The sequence below is a fragment of the Leuresthes tenuis genome, unplaced genomic scaffold, assembly GCF_036924035.1.
Source record: "Leuresthes tenuis unplaced genomic scaffold, fLeuTen1.0.hap1 SCAF_9, whole genome shotgun sequence".
NCBI lineage: Eukaryota > Metazoa > Chordata > Actinopteri > Atheriniformes > Atherinopsidae > Leuresthes > Leuresthes tenuis.
The window spans coordinates 10,954,860-10,975,936 of NW_027325363.1; the positions used below are offsets into that span (position 1 = coordinate 10,954,860).

General features: G+C 39.3%; 1 protein-coding gene across 5 annotated transcripts in view; it reads right to left on the reverse strand.

Moving 5' to 3' along the window:
- Nucleotides 1-9,425, reverse strand: part of igsf9ba (immunoglobulin superfamily, member 9Ba) — a 71,732-nt gene extending 62,307 nt beyond the window's left edge. For all 5 annotated transcript variants that reach the window (XM_072392280.1, XM_072392278.1, XM_072392279.1 and 2 more), the window contains exon 1: nucleotides 9,133-9,425. In XM_072392280.1, coding sequence (XP_072248381.1) covers nucleotides 9,133-9,196 — 64 coding nt within the window. In that variant the 5' untranslated portion in view covers nucleotides 9,197-9,425. The remainder of the gene's footprint in view (nucleotides 1-9,132) is intronic.
- Between the last annotated feature and the right edge of the window lie 11,652 nt (nucleotides 9,426-21,077).

The following is a 21,077-nucleotide window of genomic DNA, read 5'->3' on the forward strand; positions in this document are numbered from 1 at the left end:
TTTACAGATTTTTTCATAAATTTTTCAACTCGTTTGTTTTTTTTCCTATCATTCAACAATAAAGACATTGCCTGAGACCACATGAAATACACATTGAGTAAATCCTCAAGTGTTATCTCCCTAATACGTTTACACCTAAAAAAAAAAAAAAGTCTTATTATTTTTCACTTACTCATCTATTAAATACCAGAGGATAGTGAAAAACATAATGAAATATAATATGAGTTTTGGTCAACTACTGAGCTAGATTAGGTGCGAAAATCATTTCGGGTGTGACTATATAAACAGCAATTTATCAATAAATCTTTGGAGCATAATTGCAAATCATTTTTCAATGAACTAATTTTATTGCTATTGTACAAGATACTGTGGAATTTAGATTTTCTTCTGACATCAATAGAAATGCCATAATGTCAACGGGATACTGTAAATGTGAACAAGAGAAGGCAGACTTTCTAAATTTCTTTCTATAAAAAATGTCCTAAATTCATGTAAAATTCAAAGTACTACATTTAGGCACATTTTTTCATAGCTGCATGTAGAGAAAGAAACATTGGACAGTTTTGATGCTCCACTGCAAGTGTCATATCAGCGTAACAGCACCTACATGTGTTCAAAGAGATGAGGATCTAGAGTTAGTCCAATAAACCAAAACCACATGATCTGAAAAACTGTCTTTCCCAGAATGCTGCAGGCTTTATTTGCAAAGAAGACTCCGCCGGGACTGGACTGACTGAGGAAGAGGAAGACAGAGGGGAGGGGAGGAGGGTGCATTGCCAGAGAGAACTGGCAGATGCCCAGTGCTGAAAGTCTGCCATCCACAGCTTGTGCACAGCCCCTCCTCTAAGCTCATTACTAAGCTTTACTCTCACGATCATGATAAAGTACAGTGCAGAGACAAAATGAGTTTGAGAGGTAAAGTTGTGCTTCTGCAGGAAAACAGAAAACTGGTTGGACCAAATCAGGCGACAATTTCAGAACGGCGTGACAGGCTTGTTGAGCAAACATTTTGGAAAACTAGACACCTGAGCAAAGACAGCAGAATGCTGCTAAAAAGAAGACAACTATCGAGTCCACTGCACACTGGCGTTCTGAAATGAAGCTCACATTTTCCAACAGTTGTCTTGTTAAACGCAGTAGCTGATCGACAAGCATCTTTATCTTTAGCAAGACGGTCCTGGTCCAGATCCCTTGCAGTAAAGTGAACCACACACTGTAGAATGAATCCTACTTTTATCTTCTTATTCATATGCTCACATGTTCTAATGTGTCTGGAAACTAAACATATACTATACTATACACTATACAGATAAAGAAGAGTGGGAAGTAGCTCCGGACATTTAATCTTAATTTACATTCTTTAACTTCACAAGTTTTCCTTTTGGTTTCTGGTTGCTTTTATATAATTAACCTAAGATAATTTATATAGTTTTAGAAAATGTAATGTGTTTGTCTTGAGATAGAAGACTTCACCTATTACAACAGGAAAAACTCACAACTAACAATCCAATAAAAGAAGCACTGATGCTACAACTAACACGAATGCAGGACTCCTGTCTGTAGTGGAGCATTTACACATTGTGGTAAAGTATCTGAATACTTCCTTTGCTTTATTGTCAACACAAAAGTAAATCAATGTGGGGAAGCATGATCACACAGTTTCTAGCTCCCAATACAACCGAATATGAGCCCATTCACTGCATTGGCCAGCACATAAGATTCAATCATTGTATTGCTCTTGTTGCTTTGGCAACACAAGTAGTAATTTCTCTCTGATTGGGTTCTGGAGAGATTGGAGTGTTTTGTTGTTTTCATCCAACCGTTCCTGAGCAGTTTTTACATTGCTGTGGGGCTCGTTGTCCTGCTGAGGGAGGCCTGTAACGGGGTTCATGTGAGTGGTGCATGCCAAAGCGGCACCGACGATGATACCAGGATCCAAAGTTTCCAGGCACTACACTGAATAGTTACAATATTATCAATGTGATTCACTGATGTTACCTCTGGTTGATGTGTGCAAAAAGCTTTCTTTTTAAACATGGATACAGTGAGGTTGAGATGCTGACACCGGTGGGACAAACACATGGTCAGAGAATACGTCATCAGTACCGATGGTGCTGCTAACACAGTTTCCTATTTACTGCCTTTGTCACTCGATTGAGCAACTTTTTAAGCCGCTTGAGTTTTCTTTTGAGGCATCTCACGACAAATCAGTCAACATTTCGTTTAAACATTGGTAGTGCTGCAGCAGCAGAGTGAGGTCTTCCTCCTGCTGCAGGAACAACTTCCTCTGCCTCTGCTGTGCTCTGTCAGTGGCAGAGAAAAGCAGCAGCAGCTATGACCTGCTTGTACATCCAGTGTTTCGCTTTTGATGTGTTAGGAGGTGAACCATGCGAGAGTAAATATAACGCCCTGTGTCGTCTTTGTATTCTATGAGTGATCATTGTACATGCAAATACAATCAAAATCAGAGCAAAGCTGATTTCTTTAGTCGGTGTTGGATGATGGTTTAGTCAGCTGATCGTGTGGTTATAAAATCATGAGGTAAAGTTGCATAGTCAAAAATTTTCTAACCTATTGTCTGTCATTTTAAACTTTTAAATCCAGGGTAAACAGTAAAAAAATCTTGGCTCTGAAAGAACTTCTCTAGCCAATCATTTAGTTATTCTAAATGGCATCACCTTGGCTTTCAGTTCTACTATGAGAAACCTTGGAGTCATTTTTTTTTACCAGGAATTGTTTTTTAGCTCTCATGTAAAATTGGTCTCTGCAGCAGCTTTCTTTCATTTGCATAATATAAAACAAATATGGAGCGTCCTCTCCCAGAGTGATGCTGAAAAACCGGTACATGAATTCTTCAAATCTAGGCTGGATAACTGTAATGCCATTGCAGCTGGATGCCAAAATGTTTCCCTTTAAAATTCCTCAGCTGATCCAAAGAGAACTGACTGGTACCGCCATGGGGAGATCACATTTCTCCTGTGTTAGCCTCTCTACACTGGCTCACTGTCAAATTTAGAATAGATTTTAAAATCCTTCTGATGACTTAGGGCTTCTGAAGCCCTTAAACAGAAAAGCTCCACCTTATCTAGAAGATCTTTTTGTTCCCACCTGCCTCCCAAAACTTTGGCCTGCTTGTGGTACAAATCATTTCTAGAGCAAGAAAGAGTTTTTAGTTTTCAGGTCCTGTCAAACCAGCAGGTTGGGTGATAAAATGCTGACATGTTCTCTATTTTTAAGATAAATCTCAAGATATACCTCTTTGAAAGAGCTTAAATCTAACTGTCTGATATGTTTCTTTTGAATATTTTTTAACTCAGATTGTTTTTACTTTTTTTTTTATTTATTACTGCTGTTTTCAATTTGTTTTATAAACGTTTTCATTTTCTAATTAAAAAAACTCATATTTCTTTTAATTCTTATATTGTCCTCTATTCTATATATTTGCTTTATTTGAATTCTGTTTAAAACACCTTGGGTTGCGCTTGAGGTCGAAAGGTGCAATGCAAATAAAGCTGAGTTGAGTCTTTTCTGAAGCACCTTTCCTTGGACATGAATCACATTTCATACAAATGGATGAAAATAATCGAGCAACGATTTGAATATTGCGATCCCAAGGAACTGAGGGACGGAATTATGTCCTGTCTTTCATACAGGATGGTACGGCTCTTATCAAGGCTGCCACTTAGACTACTCTGGGTCTTTTCACTCAGTTAGGAAGGTTCATAATCATAAAACACTACTTGACCTCATTCTGGGTTTGACCACAGCGTAGTGTCTGAAAATGACTTGAAAGTGACCACAGGTTGAGATGCAGTCTTTACAGGGCCGCTTTCATCATCTGACAGCACAAACAGAGAAATATGTGAATAACAGCAGGTTTATTGAAAAGTCTGCAGTATGCCACTTAGTATCCATGTCATCCACTGACGTTTCATGACTGCTAACAGCAGCATATTTCTATTGGCACTGATCTTACATGTGTTGTGGCGCTGACTATTGAAATGTTCACTGGAGTTTTACATGTGTGATCAGAAGCATGACAACTTCAAATATTAACTAAATGAAGCTGAACTTCTGGGGGTTACCACACTTTGCCTTTAACTTTAGGTTTTTAACTTCCTGGTCACACAAAGCTAAACAACCCGTTTTTTTGTGTGTGTGTGTGTGTGTGTGTTTGTAGGTTAGTCAGTGAATACCAAGACTAGTTTTACTCATTTTACAATAAAAAAAGAAAAGAAATCATGACAAATCAAAAATCATGTCAAGCAAAATGGAAATCGAAACCAAATTTATTCTTCAAATATTATTTTTTCTGTATCAAAATGTTGCACTGATCAATTTTATATTTAAAAAAAAATATAGCAGCAATCACAAGACTGTATAATAGCTAGGGATTTGGTTCTCATAGATGTTGTTGACAAAGAAATAAAAAATCCCAATGCCAAATGCTTAAAAAAGGAATTCCCAGAAAACTTCTAATAATTCTTCAATAAGAGCAGTTTTTATAAAACATTCTACTCTGCTTTTGTAGTTGTAACAAATACAGTAAAGCAGTCATCACATAAAACATAATTAAGTTGCACTGTGTATAGCAGAAGATTAAAGAGAAGACATGTCCCTTGTGCAGAATCACTGCAAATGTCACACAAATTCAAATTTAGCTGTCAAAAACATTTTCATAAACAGCCTCATTTAAAGCTTTAAAGACACTCATCTATGTCAACCAAAATCTGAAGCCGGACCCACAGAAACAGAAGGTGGACTCTTTCACTGATCCCGGGCTCTGATGGAACGCCTCTGATACGTGAGTTAAGTTTCTGCTCTACATTTCTTTCCTTAACGAAAATGTGTGCCAGGTGTGGTTCATGAGGCTGCTCTAGGTCCTGTGAACCAGGGAGGCAGCTCACAGTGAGAAAATAACAGATGAATACCAGCTGGCCAAAAGCCAGCTCAACAAACTAAAAAAGCACAAAGTCCTCGCACAATACCTGAGAGAAAATACAATCTACCATCAGTGACTACAGCTAAAAAAATAGTCCACTTCTCAACACTTGCCAATGACATTTAATTACCTCTATACTGCTGTTAAAGTCCCTCCTGCCACATTGATTGGTTGCCAAGTCACCGGTGACTTTGTTGAACTAACCCTGGGTGTCTCTAACCATATGTTGTCTTCCCGATGGGCACTTGGCACAAAACAATGTCTTTGAATGTTCATTTACTGCGGCTGACTGCCCATACCTGAGATGTTCAGTGTGCATCACTGGAGGATGAGGACAACTCGCAGCAGAATCCGTGAAGGGCTTTTTTAAGAGGTCTAAGTTTTCTTCACACATGTATGAATTAATCTGAAAATAAGGAAAGCCTGCAGCACTTTTTAATGTATCTACATCTTCCCTGCTGGATAACACAACATCTCACTGGAAAGTCCAAGACTTCCACACTGCTTACTGAAAATAAGGAAAAAAAGGACCAATTACCCAACATTCAGCATGAACACGGTTTATTTTAGAGAGCAGCTGCAAGACAAAATATGACTGAGAGCGGTCGGCTTGAGTAAAAGATCAGCAGCCCTCATCAGACTCCTAATAACTGCACAGTGGTTAATAACATTATGATGAGGGGCTTTGAAAACATATAAATATATAACACAACAATCCTCCAGGAACATGTAACTGCTTATATGTGTGCTACTGCAAAAGCTGACTGTCCTATATGATGCAAAACATTAAATGATGAAGGGTGGTGCCTTTTATGACTTAGAGGCTTTTGCCCCGAAGACCTTGTGGATACTGCAGCAATCACAAAAGACAAATCCAGCAACTAAACAACAAAAGGGAACTGACAGGGCTACAGAGCAGGAATTCAGCAGCATATTTCAAGCTTATTTCACTTGTGTGTCTTTCATGCAAAAGAAATGTCCTTGTCAACCCATCACTATTCCCTCTCTGGTCGTTCATATTGGTCTAACGGTGGCGGACGAGCACAGCGCAAGAAAGTAGCACAGATGACTTCTGACTACTGGTCAGCACACACAGCTTACGCCAGCACGTGAGATGCGGTACTAAGCATGATATACAATAAAGAAAACCGGAAGGTGCATTGATTCAGAGGAAACCATCAAAAAAGTTGTGTTTGGTTTGTGTTTTTTGGTAATGTCAGAACGAGCTGGTTTCTCTTGAATCCATATCTTACAATACACAAAGACACAAATGATTTAGCTAATCCAATCAAAGATGGACAAGTGCTGTTAACACCAAGCCAGTCATCATGTGAATCTCTGAAGATGTAATTCTAGTTTAAAAATGTTGACCACCTGAGCTTCAACTTCTGACTTTAAAGATCAGCTCGAAGGTATTTCCTAAAAAAACAGATGCAGGAAAACTTTATCGTGTTGGCGTCACTGTGTTTTAATCTGTTGGTTAACTGGTGATACAATCGACAAAAGGCCCAATATGCATTCTGTAAAGGAGCTGACATTTGTCTAGAACAGCTTGTAACGACCAAAACTTATCAATCCACAACGATCTTAAAAGAGGTTTATCAAATACTTGTTGCATTCTTATGAATTCTTTCATGCCAGTTGTATCTGCGCCTTTACATGCCTCGCATTTTGAAAGTAAACATCTTTGCAGATGACACCACCTTTATAGCCTTCCATAATGATTTAAATCAGTGTAAGGAAGGAACAGGACCTACATCACCAATATAACTGACATTTTGAAATGGTACTTCTAGTGCAAATATCCATATTTCACATTCAGTTCATGTTTGCAGTGCCATCAGCCTTTAAATCTGAGAACACACACAGCAACGTTCTAAACAAGCTCAGCAAAACTAAATCCATCATCTCTGTGACAGTCATTTTAAAGATATATGACAATATGATGGTGTTTCGATTTTTCAGCTAATCCCCTGGAAGTTATTTCTGCTGGCTTTTATCCAAATATCTACTCTAATTTTGATTATTGCTGAAAACTCATAATTACAACTGTCTCAACATGGAAATGTGTCTAAAGGGAGTAAAAATATACATCAATAGTATATCATGGTGCTCTAAAATTGCAATTATCATATCTCATAGAACATTACATTGTCCAGTCATATACTGAAGTTGTTATGATGTCTGCAAAAACAAAATGATCAAACATCAACTGTTCTAGAAAACTGGAGCTACTTTCAAATGTTATTTTCTAAAAGAAAACTTCTATTTGTAGACTAACTGATCCTTTGTTCAATCCTGACACTGAGCAAAGTGCACAAGCAGCAAAATACCACTCTAGAGAAAGGAGCCAAGTTTCAGCTCAAGTAAGCTGCTCTGATCCAACTTTTCTTTGTTTTGGAGCAAGTTAAAGCCTGAAAGTCTGACCCACAGCCCCCACTCAAGGAAGACATGAACACAGTTGAATTACACTATCCATGCTGCCAAAGAAGTTACTCTAAAATATTAAGATTTGATTTGTGTTATCAATTTTTAATAGGTAGATGAAGGTCAGACTTGGCCCAAACACTTTGTTGGTATGAGAACCATCCATCAGGACCAGCAGGAAGGCATGACTGCAGCTTTCTATGAAGACGAAAGCTTAACCAAGTTTTTTCAAGATATCTTCTTTCACTTTCTTGCCAAGAGTTGAATGGGGAAATCAATCCCACTGTCATGTCTCATGCATTAACCGTGAAGGTTAAGCCAGCAGATGGTTAGCTTAGCTAATTAGCTGTACAAATAAAAAATGCACACCAGGGTGCCAAAGTAAACATTTTATCTTGAGATTTTAACTTAATGCTAAACTATACACCTATTACTACAAGTCAGGTATCTTTTTTTCCAAAATCATTCATTATTTTAAATCTGCATAGCGGTTTCCAGAAATCCTTAACCTCTCATAACAGGTTTGTGTGCTGTTGACACCATCAGCGTACCTGCTTAAAAAGTAAGTCACAGCTGGTATGAGGGTGTTCTTTTCTGTAAAATATCTGGCAAAAAGTTGACCAACTCTCACTTGTCATTACTTATAGACAATGTTGCGAGTTGTGACTCTTTCTTCCAGTATGCAAGACTTACCTTCAGTACAGCACCCATACAACAAAGCACCTTTGAACTGACATGATTTAGCCACATCTACGCCTGCTTAAGGTGCGCTTAAGACCCCTATGACCCCACTCCGAGATGCTTTATTCTTTTACTAAAAGATCAAACGTGTTTCACTATAAATCTTTGCGTTGTGCTTATCTTGTTCCTGGCTGGTACCACAGGAGGAGTCAGACCTGTATGCAGACCAGTTCTGACTGGGTATGTGGGGTTATTGGGATCAGTTACCAGGCGACAGCTTGGCACATGTCTCCCTCCTCTGGACATAAGTGGAAAAGCAAGGTTAAGTAAGTACATGGGTCAATACAGAGTGCTCAGGGAAAAAAAATATGAACAAAATGGATACTGTGCAGTTTGTAGGTGCAGGAATGACTATTCTGTGAACCTCTTAGATCAGCACAGGGTGAGCTGGAGGTGCTCAGTGCGTCACGCACAGCACTGTGACTCCATCCATGTGCAGCGTAAAAATTCAGCATTTCAATCCCATGCATGCAGCAATGGGCTCTATCAAATTCAAGAGTGCATTTCATCTGACACGTGATGCATTATTTAGCTACTTTTCCATCTTGAGGGCTGAGACGGTCACACCCCTCTCTGGAGAACTCAAATGGGACTGCTTGCTATGATACAATGCACACATTTCCCCTCCAGTTCACTCGCTATTTTATCACATGAATGCGCCTCACATATATCATATACACCGGCCTTTCCAGCAGCGGCATCAATCAGGCTATCTTTGTTGTGATCTATCATGGTGGACACATGGATCTGTATCACTGACATGTGAATCATCCCCTTTCAGATGTCATGAATATGAGCATGGCCATTTCAAGGCAGTTGTTGTTTCTCTGATAGGATTTCATCAGGGCTGAACTTTCACGTGACAAATGAGATATGCAGCCATTTCTTACATTGAAACTGCCCCACAGTTCATATGACCTAACATGTAAAAAATGTCATGCGGTGACAAAAAGCAGCACCAGGCGCACACAGCAGAAACCACACGCTACGAGCAGCACAAGATAAATTGCACTTCAACTCACCTTGAGCGGCCGTTCCTCTGGTGCTGAATACACTTGCTATCAGAGTGGCCACATACCAAATCATAGTACTATTGCCGACCAGCTATTACCACGCAAAGTGCCCCGTTCAACCAATCTCTCATATTCGACCTTGCACCTCACGGTCTCTTAGCAAAAGCCCCTTTTCATATCCTATTTTCTTTCCTCGTGGCGTTTCCCTTCATCCTTTCCCTCCCCCGTCCTTCCATCCGCATCCTCTCCCGAAGAGACAGAGCACCTGCACCGCCGCGTTTGTAGCAGACGGAGCCGTTTTACGAGCGCATAGTGAAACCAAGTGTGAGAATGCAGCCACAGGTCCGCCTCTTCTGTCATTGGATTGGCTGCTGATTGAGGCTTTGGGGCGTGTATTGGTTCTCCGTACACCCCGCACCCGAATGACAGCTGAGCGGCCGTGCGCCGATTCAAGGTGAGTTGGAGCGTGCCGTAGTAGTGGAACCGCAGTATCATGCGCATTGACAGAGAGCCGTGTCCACATCTTTAAATACCTCTCCTAAACTGGCCCCACGTGCACCATCACCGCCCATCATCCATTCATCCACGCAGCCCTTTTGCATTATTCCTCATGTCAACACTGGCACCCCCCTGACATGTATGCTGCAGGTTTACTGCATCAGTGATGAAAAGGGGGGACGCTGATGGAGGTGTGTGACTCATCCGCCTTCGGCTGTTGTCATGTCACCGACAGAAAACGCTCATTTTTCCGCCACTTTGCCATGTCTGGCTGTATGTGATGGGTGTGGTTACACACTTACAACACGGTTCGCCTGTTTTTCCTCGATGGCCGCGAGGACATGCAGATTCATCACGCTGCCCAGTGCGCACACATGGTTAGCAGTGATAAGGCTGCCTTAGATTCTCTCCCTCTGTTTTCTACATGCATGACCACAGAGGATTCATAACGCCTGTGCGCCTCTGGCAGCCCGACATCAGCTCAGATCTCCCCCAAATATCACCGTTTACACTGCCTACTCCTGCTGCCCTGTTACTGGAATATAGACATGTCGGTGATTTATCATTTAAGACATCCGAGTTAAATCTCAGGACCATATTATGTACCAGATAATCTTCCATCAGAATTTGTCTCGACATTTCTGCCTGTCTGTCTCCCCTACTCCTCCCTTCTTTTTGGAGGCTGTCATCTTCCTGCCTGAAATCAAAGAAGATATAAAAGTGAGACTAAAAATAAAACACCCTCCGTTCTGTCTGCATACATTTTCAGCCCTGCAGTTAAATTATATAATCAGAGGAGACAATAGGCTCAGTTTTAACTGGGATTCAATGAACCCTTCAACCTTTATCCATTCAGCCCTCATGTGAGCTCCATCTGTGTGTTAAATCCAGCAGTGACACATTAAAGTGTCATTTAGTATCTTATTACGGTGCAGATACAGTCCTCCTTCACATGTAACCTCCAAGAGATTGGAGCTCAAGATGAATGAATATAATCCGTGCAAAAATAATGTTTATTTTGATGATGATGAGTGTCTAACAGGTCCCACAAATAACAACCCCAGATACAACAAAAACGACCATTCTGCAAACACAACAAAACCGAAAACAAAGCATAAAAACACAATGTGTAAAATTTTACAAAGACACTGCAACATTTCATAATGAAACAGAGAAATAAACATTTCCGTAAACACAACAAACAGAAAGCACACAATAAAAACATGGCAACGAAACAAATCACAGCAAAGAAGAAAATGCAACGCTTAACAAAAACTGCACCAAAACGTGCCAATTAAAACAACAACAAAAATAAAATCAAACTCACAAAAATGAAAACACAATGTTTCACAGTACGAAAACACAAGAACATTTCCCACAAAAGCAGCAACGTTTCATCAAAACAAAGAGACCTTTCAGAACGAAACAATTACATTTCAATAGATTCAACAACAGACAGGAAATAAACAGAAAAATGTAAATAAAAACACACACACATACAAAAAAAACACAAAACAAAGCAGAAAACAACATTTCACAAGACATGAAAAGATTTTACAGAAAGTAACTTTTCAGAAAACACAGCACATCAAAACAGAAAAATGTTAACTGGACAAAAAAAGGAAAAGAACAGCAAAACAGACAATTTTTGTTGAGTTTTTTCAAAGCTTATTGTGTAATTTGTTTTGTGTTGGAGTTTTTTGTCAGGGAGGGACGACTGGAAAATTTACAAAATTTACAAACAGCAACAGAGGATGTTCATTTTCAGACTTTTCTGTCATCTTTGCTTTTGTTGCAAAAAAATTCTGCAAGGCTCCATAATGCCTGAACTCTGAAATGGTCGTGAGAGAAAAACTTGAAGCAAGTTTGCTCTTTGAAAGGTTTCCAGACAAAGCCAGCTTATGTGGCAATGAGCAGATATGGAGGAGGTACCATCTGCTCCTCCCTCACAGCAAGTCTCATCATGCTGCATTGATTTCTGAGTGTGAGCAGGTACAGGTGTGAGTTCCAGCGTTGGATGCTAAAGAAAACCAATAGCATTGTGCCTGTTATGGAGCAGTATGACTCCAGTCGGAGGGAAAGACTCACAAACAGTGGATGCTATGAGTCATAAATTACAAATAGTCATCAATAGCTGTGTGGTAGGGAGTCGCTGTTTGCTCATACCTCTACATTTTAAATTCTTCTTCATAGAGCATGCAGCACTGGGGAGTTGTCACCTACCAACTGCTGCACAGCAAAACAAGGTCATATTACCAACATACCCTCTCCAACCCTCACCTAAAGTTACAGCAGTGCTGACATGACACCACAACACAGTGTGGCGTTCAGGTCCTTCAGTACCTGGAGTCTGTTTCCACGTCACGTTTGCTGCACATCACCACAGGAGATTTTTCTTCTTTTTTTTTTTTACAGGGTAGAATTAGATTTTCTACAAGCCAGGGCAGAGAAAAGATAAGAACAGTTAAGATAATCTCTTATGTAACTCTACGAGTATTAGATTTATGCTCTGCTTGGGGAGGCTGGGGATGCTGCTACCAAAGCAACAGGAGCATGAAATGTCTCTAAATTCTAAATGCAGCGTGGTCCAGTCGAGATGCAACGGTTATTTTCTATTATTTATATAATACACTGAGCCCACTATGTTTTAAGGGACAAGTCATTTTTGAGTTCAACAAAAGTGAGATCTCGAGTCATAAATTTTGTAAACATGTGTATTTAAGTAACAGTTTGAGGTCCAAGTAGATAAAATGGCTCACATTTCCCCAAAATAAGAAAAGATCTGAGAATAATCCAACTAATCAAAGCAGCTTTGTAGAGCAGAGCTTTGTTTTTTCCTCTTTTCAGACTCATTAATCACCTCCTGACCACTCAGATTTGTCTTGTGACTCTTATGAGGGGCCTGATCCCTAGTTTGGAGACCATTTGACACAACTAGTGCCACCCTGCAGCTGCTGCGGCTAATCATGAATGTATACTTGAAGCTCATGGTGCTCATAAAATGTATGAATGATATCCAATGGACTTTAACTTGGTATAGAGTCATTTTGAACTTTTATTTAAAAAAAATAGTACCTCCATTAATCATAAGGTGTAGCTCAGACTCTTTTTGAGTAGAAATTATATATTTTTTTTAAAAAACGCATTATTTATTGTTTTTGATAAGTTCTGGGTTAGGGTAAGATCCAAATCTCTGCATTAACTGCTCCTTTGGTGCCCTGAAAAAACTAATAGAATGAAAAATTTATGGATATTTGTCTTAGAGAGCATCGCGCTTGTTTATTTTTAGGGTTGTCGCCCGGAGGGATCTTTTCAGTCTGTCATCACAGTGAGCAGGCAACTTTCAGATGTCTACACCGGTGATGCCTTTAATCTATCTCCTCCAGAGCAGAAAAACAGAATAAGAACTTTACAGTGCAGTGGATGCGGCATCTGCGATCCATAATGGTCTTCAAAGATGACAGAAAATTCTGCCACTGCTCCTTTATTCTCATGTTCTTTACAATTGTTTGTGTGTGACTACGCAAAGGCCCAAGTGCTTCCATGGAGCAAGATGCTTTAGTGACAGAGAAATATGGATGTGTACGCTGGGGGCCCCATCCAGCATCAGTCAGTCAGCCTGCAGCTCGCTAGTCCGCCTGCAGCACACAGCCGGTCCAGCATGCCAGCGGCTGAGCACATGGTCTGCTCCATGTCTGTTTATGGTGTTTTATGAGCTCTGTGTGTTCCCAAAGCCTCACACTCCGTCTAAGCAGAATTCCTGCTTGGCCAGTAGTGGTCAGCAGTGTTTTACTAAAGGGAGAAGTCTTGTTTTTCAGTTTTTAGATTTACATGTTAGCTTATTTGATATCTTTTTAAATATACATACATGCATAATTCATTTGAATTAAAAATGGTATTCAGGGCAAACTAAAGTTTCTATAAAAACACACACCGCTGTCTGTGATTTAGATCATATGTGATCATTTATTCCTTTATTTTGTGGTTATTAGTTTTTTATGTATTTTATTTATGGGTTTTGAACTTGACAAGTTCAGTGTTTGATAGTATGTTTTGGGAGAGGCCAAGCTTGATCGATGCTGCAGGACCTTGGAAGAGTCAGTCTTGAGATATATGGTACTAGGAGGTTCAGAGAAAACTTATGACATGTCAAGATGGAACCAAGATGTCTGGACAACTGGACAAGACAGACGTGTTGTTTTGCACGTACTTTAGAGTATAAATAGGACCTGGTTTCTTTGTTCGAGGTCTTACCTCTGATGCATGCAAGCTGTATGACCTGGTGTACACTGTGATAAAGAATATTCTCTACTAAAGACTCTTGCTTCTCTCTCTTGTCTCATTGATTCCAGCCTCATCTACCGGTACTTTGATTCTTGGTCCTGCTGACAATAAAGCGGCTACACAGGAAATCTTCCTTACAGTGTTGATTATCCCATACCTTCTTCTCTTATAGATATACCTGTGATTATGAAAAATATATATATATTTTGAAGGTGATGTCATCATAATATTAATCAATAATAAACAATAACACGTCGAGGGCACAATCTGATTGACAGTGAAGTGAATGGGTGTTATTTTTTAACAGTTTCTTTTTCTCAGTTGACACCTGAAATTTAAAATTTGAAGTTTTAAAGGAACATGTATCCTGATGTGATCCTGGATTGTTCACAGTATAAAGCTGATCAGAGCAAAGTCTGGGACCAAAAACCAGAAGTACACTTTAAACAGAGAGAAAATAGATGTCCGTAGTGAAATACATGTTACACCCTCAACTTCTGTGTGTGTGTGAGCATTTTAACGAATGCTAAATTGGACCTTGAATATCAGGACATAAATAAGTCAACATCGCTGTGTCTTTGTCTCTCCTCATCTGTGAAGCATTTGTCAAAGACACAAATACTGTAGCGGCAGGAGAGCTCAGAGCCTCAAAGTCACTTTGATTCTCTGCAGTGCTCCTCATATGAGAATCACTCGTCATGTTCGGAGGTCATCAGTAGAGTCTCAGAACAACCAAACAAAATAGTGGACCTGAAGGAAAAAATATGGGAGCAGTGAAGCGCCACCTTCCGTCTTCCCCAACGCTCCAAATCACAACAGCATCCTACAAGTCAACATAATGCACATGTGCCTATTAATAACTGAACGTTGAGCAAATGTCCATTCATTTTGTTTGTCCCTGTTTGTGTTCGATTAAAACACGTCTAACCAAATTCATGTGCAGGTAATATGGACAGTTGCCATGGCTTCACATATCTCTGCATTTGTATGTTGTTATAAGAAATATCACGTCTTAAAGCTTAGTCTAATTAAAACACACCTAGCTGTTGATATCAAAAGCACATAACAGTCTTTTTCTTCTCTAAGAAAATTAAACAAAAATCTTAACTTAAAGCTCATCTACTCACACTGAGATTAAAGAGCCATCTTTTCCATCTGTGCATCTTCTCTCTGCTCATTTGTGAAATCTATGAATACCACAGTACTAAAAAAAAGCTGTAGAGGCTCTTGATCTGTGTGTCATCTCAGAGACATTTAGCTTCTGTGAATGCAATGGGCTTCACTGTGTGCAGAACTCTGTTGAAAACATCTTTTATCTTCACAATAAGATGGAGTTCAAGCTGCTGTTGCCGTGTGGAGAATCTCTGTGTGGTTGCGAGCAGAAGATTAGGGAAAGCATTTAGTCAGTTATTGTTTCGGAGCGTTTGCAAACAGTAAGCTTTCTGCTGTTTTTCTTATTCAGATATGTGATCAGAACAGTGCTCCTGAATGATTGTTCCAACAGTAGCTGTGACAGTTACGCTGGCTCTTATTATGCTGGCTGGTATTACAGATTTTATACTCTCCCAATTACACAGTTTACACTCAGTGACAACATTTATATTCAATATTTGCTGTGTCATGATGGTGTCATCAGTAGTGCCATGTCATAGCTTTGACAAGTGACAAAGGAATATCAAATGTCAGCTTTACAGTTTTATAGAACTAAACTATGCATCATTATAATTGTCTAGCTGTATAATTTGTTATTGTCTTATCGAGACCCCACAACAATCTTTGATGTAGAGGAATGACTGAATATGTTGACAGGCTGTGGCTAGAAAAGCTGAAATAAATTTGACAAAAGATTTTTCACAGTTATTATCACACTCCAACAAGACTGGGTAGAACAACACTGATGGAGGACAGTTTATGTTGGAGTAAAATAGAAGTAGGAATAGCATTCTGATAGCATCTAACCCCCCCCCCCCCTCTCTCTCCATGCTGCAGTTCTACAATTCATTTGACTTAGGCTCAAGAGTTCATGTCACCATGGCTGATCACAGACAACAGAATTATCTTTAAGACACTGGAAACATCTGAGTATCTGGGGTCAAAAGACTGGGTGGATACAGGCCTCATCTTTTGAGTCCATGCTTTATTGACTGAAAGGTAACTTGGAACTGCATATATGTCTATGCCTAGTACTGAAATCCATGGAGTTGAAGTACACGATGACAGCTAATTTTAATTCTAAGTAAAAGGACAATGCATCATTGAGTTTCAATGTAATGTTCTACTGGGAAAATGTAGGTTCTGGTATATATGAGGAGGTAACTTGACAACCCACAGATGTTTCAGACCAAACATGCCAAACAAACTGAGAGATAAAAGTTTTAGGCTTAAAACACCCTGTCATACTGGTACAACATCCTGCACTTGTGATGTGAATAAGATGATGGAAAGAGTCCCATGAGTCAACCATGGTGTGAAACTTTAACCTCCCCTGCTTTGTTCATTTGCTTGCCTCTACCATCTGACTGTCAGGTCTGGGAATTTGAGCCGCCTCCTTATCTGAACCTCAAGCTGCTTCTTTAAGTCTCTCTCCTGTTCTCAGGAGCCCTGCAGCTTTTTAAAGCTGAAGCCAAATGTGTGTCAGTTGCAGTCTACAATATGCAGAATAAAAACTCAAACACTACATAGCCCTGGGAATCTCCAAAGTTCCAAGTGCAGACTGCAGCTTAGATACACTCACATTAAGAAGAACAATAAGCGGCAGAAATATTGCGAGGAGAGGGAGACGTCTCGCTTCATGAGCGCACTAATAATAGCTGCAAAGAGGGGGTGGGGGGGCTTTATGGGAATCTTGGAGGAGCAGCCTTCTGATTCTCACAGAGGGTTACTTAGAGATGTAAAAATTTATCAAAGAAAAAGTGACAGTCATGACCAGTACAGATCCAGATAGCAAACATTAGCATTTATTTGAATCTCTGAAGACATGATATACCCTAATCTATCCAACCTGCATGTCATTTATCTTGAGAGTGAACTTTGTGAAGCACCCTAATATGTGTCATACTTCCAGGCTTCCTCAAGTGAAAAAAAATACACGTCTACTTTGTATAGAGCGTACAATTAGTTTGTCTATTAGTCTGTGAATGTCTGAAGCAGACCTGTGTGACAGTGTGTTATCGAAATGCTGCAGCATAGCTGCTGTATATGTTCCTTCCTGTTTGAACTGAGAAAAAAGTATTTTTTTAAAGGGTGCACAGCAGAAGTCTCTACAATAATAATTTAGCTTCTTCAAACTCCTCTCTCTGTGTTGTGTAACTAGTAGCTCAGAAGTTACTGAATGTCTTATCATACAAGCAAATTACATGTGTTTTGGAAAATGTGTGCAGAGTGACCACTGCACAGCTAGCTTATCAAAACCAGCGTTCTGATCCTCAGTCATTCCTCACAGATTCTGAAGTTGTTTGAAGAATTGCATTCAAAATATGCCATTTTGTGATCTAACTCTATTAGACATAAATGTATGCTCCTGATATATCCACAATGTGGAATGTTATGTTGGATAAATGATCAAATTACCTTCCAGGTGACACTACTTTCACAGGAATTTCTTGACCTGAAAGACGCAGCAACATTCTTGTTTTTGTGAGCTGCTGTAGTAGTAGTGTGTAGTAGTGTGAACACATATTCCGGCACTAAAACATCTAACTTTTCCCAGCTTTTCCAAATATTGTTATTAGCGTAACACTGTAAACAAAAGAGATTCAGTTGGGCATCCATCCATTTTCCATGCCTACTTCACCCTGTTCAGGCTTGTTACAGATTATCCAAGCTGTTATTGGGCAAGAATTGGAATACACACTGCACAGTCCATCACAGAGCTATAATGAGCTTGTTTTTGACCTGCGAGAAGATGCTGGTGTACCTAGAAAAAGCCCATAATCTCAGGGGGAACCTGCTAACCACCACACCGCTGTGCCACCTTTGGTTGGACCAGATTTGCCACTGACTCTGACTGGACAGTTCTTCTCAGTGTGGAGAAGAAAGGTTTATGAGCTATAAGATCTAATGTTTTTGTTAGACGCCATGAACATTGCAGGACATCACAGGTGCTTATTGTAGAGGGATGCTTGCACCTGCAGAGCGAGATTTTTTTCCCGGTGCATCACAAAGAAGTAGAAAAACAGCAGATAAGATGTTGACCAAAGTCTCTGGGCTGACCAGTAGGATGTTCACAGAGATAACGAGAGCTTTGTCTGTTGAGTACTGAGGTTTGAAATGCATAAAACACACTTTCTATCTGTTCACTGGTGTACAGGACTGACTTTTCCCAGTAAACCTTTTCCAGCTGATAAAAGTGGAATCTGGATAGCTCTGTGTGGCACGGCAACATCAGTCTGGACAAAAGTCATAGCTTTGTGTAATGATATAAGCAGTCCGTGTCAACAAAGAAGCTGAGGAGAACAATGATTTTGAATGTAGGAAACATTTCAAGGATTGATTGCTGCAGTGTCAAAAAAAACAAACATCTAAAGATTTCGCAGTTCAAACAATGACAAAATATTTAATTTTTCTGACTTTGATTTACTGACTAAAGCTTTCGCCTGAAGTAGAAGATGCATTTGATCATGTACGATCAGTCTTTTGAAGAACCTTCAGAGCGTTTACATTTAAAGGGAATCACACAACTGTCATGAAAAAAAGAATAAGACAAACCACTACTGTTTAATGCAGCATGCAGGCAGATAGATACACGAAGTGAAACTCTGCAAGAAATGGTCATTTTTGATCAATTTCTTGTTTTTTTTCTTATGAGGTTTTCACTGAAGGGCAAAACTGTCTTGTCTGTGTTCTCAAATAGGTGTACCGCGAATGCTAAAACTAAGAATGTATAAAGTGTGTACATATATTCAGCCAGTAGCACCTGAGCAATATACTCTTAATTTATGGAGCAGACACAAACCCTTTCAGTGCACTCTTTCTGTGGTTAGGAAAAATGTTGCTGGCTGATATGTTTTAATATCCTGTGCTTATTCATCACCTTAACTCGACCTCGGCTGGTGTTAGACCTGTCTGTCAAGCTTGCAGGAAGGGCGCTTATGGCTGTGCGACTGGATACACGCTTGATATCAAATCCCAAACTAACTATACTGCATTAATAATATCTGCACAGAGCTACATACTCAAATAATCCGTTGTGGCACAAACACCTCTTACAACAGTCATATACTGCTGCAAACCTGACTCACTGTCATGCTGAGAGGTTGCCACTGTTTAAAATGAATCTCTAAATGTTTGAATATCACAGTTTTCTCTGCACACGATTCTTTTCCCTCGATGTCCTTGCATTTATTACTAAAAAAAGAAAAGCTTGCGGAGCTCCTGGAGTCAGTCATTCTGAAGGAAACATTACAAATCTGCATGTTTAATTGTTGTGTGACTTAATTTAAAAACACATTTTTCTTCGGGGCTTCAACAAAGAGTTACCACAAAGGGGCTTTGCAGCCTAGGAGTGATTGCCTAGCAACGTTTATTACAACAGGACAGGATGTTGTGATGTCGCAGGAGTGCTCAAAGAGGCCAACTGGTTCATTTTCACTTGAGCGTTTGGACAAGATTGTTGAATGCAAAGGTTAATCTGGATGTTCAGCGGACTGTAACATTGCGTTTGAAGTCAGATGAGTTTCTGTTTATTGTGATTATAAGAAACTGCAGATGTTTTTGATGAAGAGCAAAAAAATACCACAGATACTATGACATCACCATGCTGTCCATACATTTCCATTAGATGATATTTTTGTTTTATGGGCTCACTGATATTGTAATTTCTGGTTATACACTGCCACCTACTGTTTTTTTTCCTCTCAGGAGTTCAATCAATTTTTTTTTCATAGTATATAGGAATTTTGCTTCATTGTCAGCTTTATAAATATGCTCATAGGTGATATTACAGTGTTTGAATAAAATCAAACATTGCAATCAAACATATCCTGGTTTAGTCTTCTTTAAATGTTTCATAATCAAAAATTTCCTTTTGCCTTGCTTAGTCATGAATATATATGTATATATTTGTTCTTCTTCTTTCTGCTGATGAGAGTTGATCTGGAGGAAACGGGACAGGTGTTGACATTATGACCAAAAAGAGCCTTGGCACCAGGATTCAACGGCATTTCCGGTCCGTGGAGGGTGCATCTTCCGCTCTGATGCCCTTGTAGTGATTTTTAAAGTAGTGTAATCAATGCAGTTGACGCCCCTCGTTGTGGTCTTACAGGCAATAACCATAGATACATGGATAGAATCCTCCAAAAACACGTTTTTGGCATTTAAAATTTGAGTTCAAAACCAACAATGTGACAACAGTAAAGACTAGCTTTTTATTTATAGCTGTATATTTTCAGGTGTTTACAGGATTTCTTTCCTCTGAAGTGGAAGCTTCCTATACATATGTGCTCGAGATATGTCTTCATATTAACATTTAAAGGGTAAATACTGTATATCCCAAAGTTTGTTAATACCAAAAATCCCAGGACATGAAAATACTGAAAAAATGGTCACACCGTACTACGATTACTACTACTACTGATTATAATAATAATGATAACTATAATACCAAAGACGGAAGTGTTTTTTGCAGCATAAAGATCAATAACAGATTAATGAATAATAACTGTTAGTCAATGTAAAAGAAGTTATTCTGTTGAGTCATTGCGACAGACTGGAGTGGCCTCCTCTAATCCCTTAAAGGAATTTCATATCCTTCAACTTAAACTTGTTTTCATTAACAGGTGAAACAACAAAAAGTATTAATTCCTGCGAACTAACAATGACAGAAATGAGATGAAATAACCTGATTGTGACAGCAACTGATCTCAGTGAGGGTTACCACAAAGAGACACAAAATGACAAGAAATTGTCAAAATGACACGCACTCAAAGAGAGAAAAACACAACAACAACAAAAGAAAGACTTCCAGAGTCTGTTTGTTTTTCCTTTTGATTTCTGAGTCTTCTGGGTGTTGTCCTCGGTAGAAGTGCGAACTTTCTACACTTTGTGCCCAGGGTGCACTGCTGTTTCGTAATCTGTTCTTAAACCTGATTTTGAACACGACAAGATATGAAAGATAAAAGATGAATAGTGAAAATTAAATCACTGGCATTGTTCTTCTAATTTTTACGTTCAAA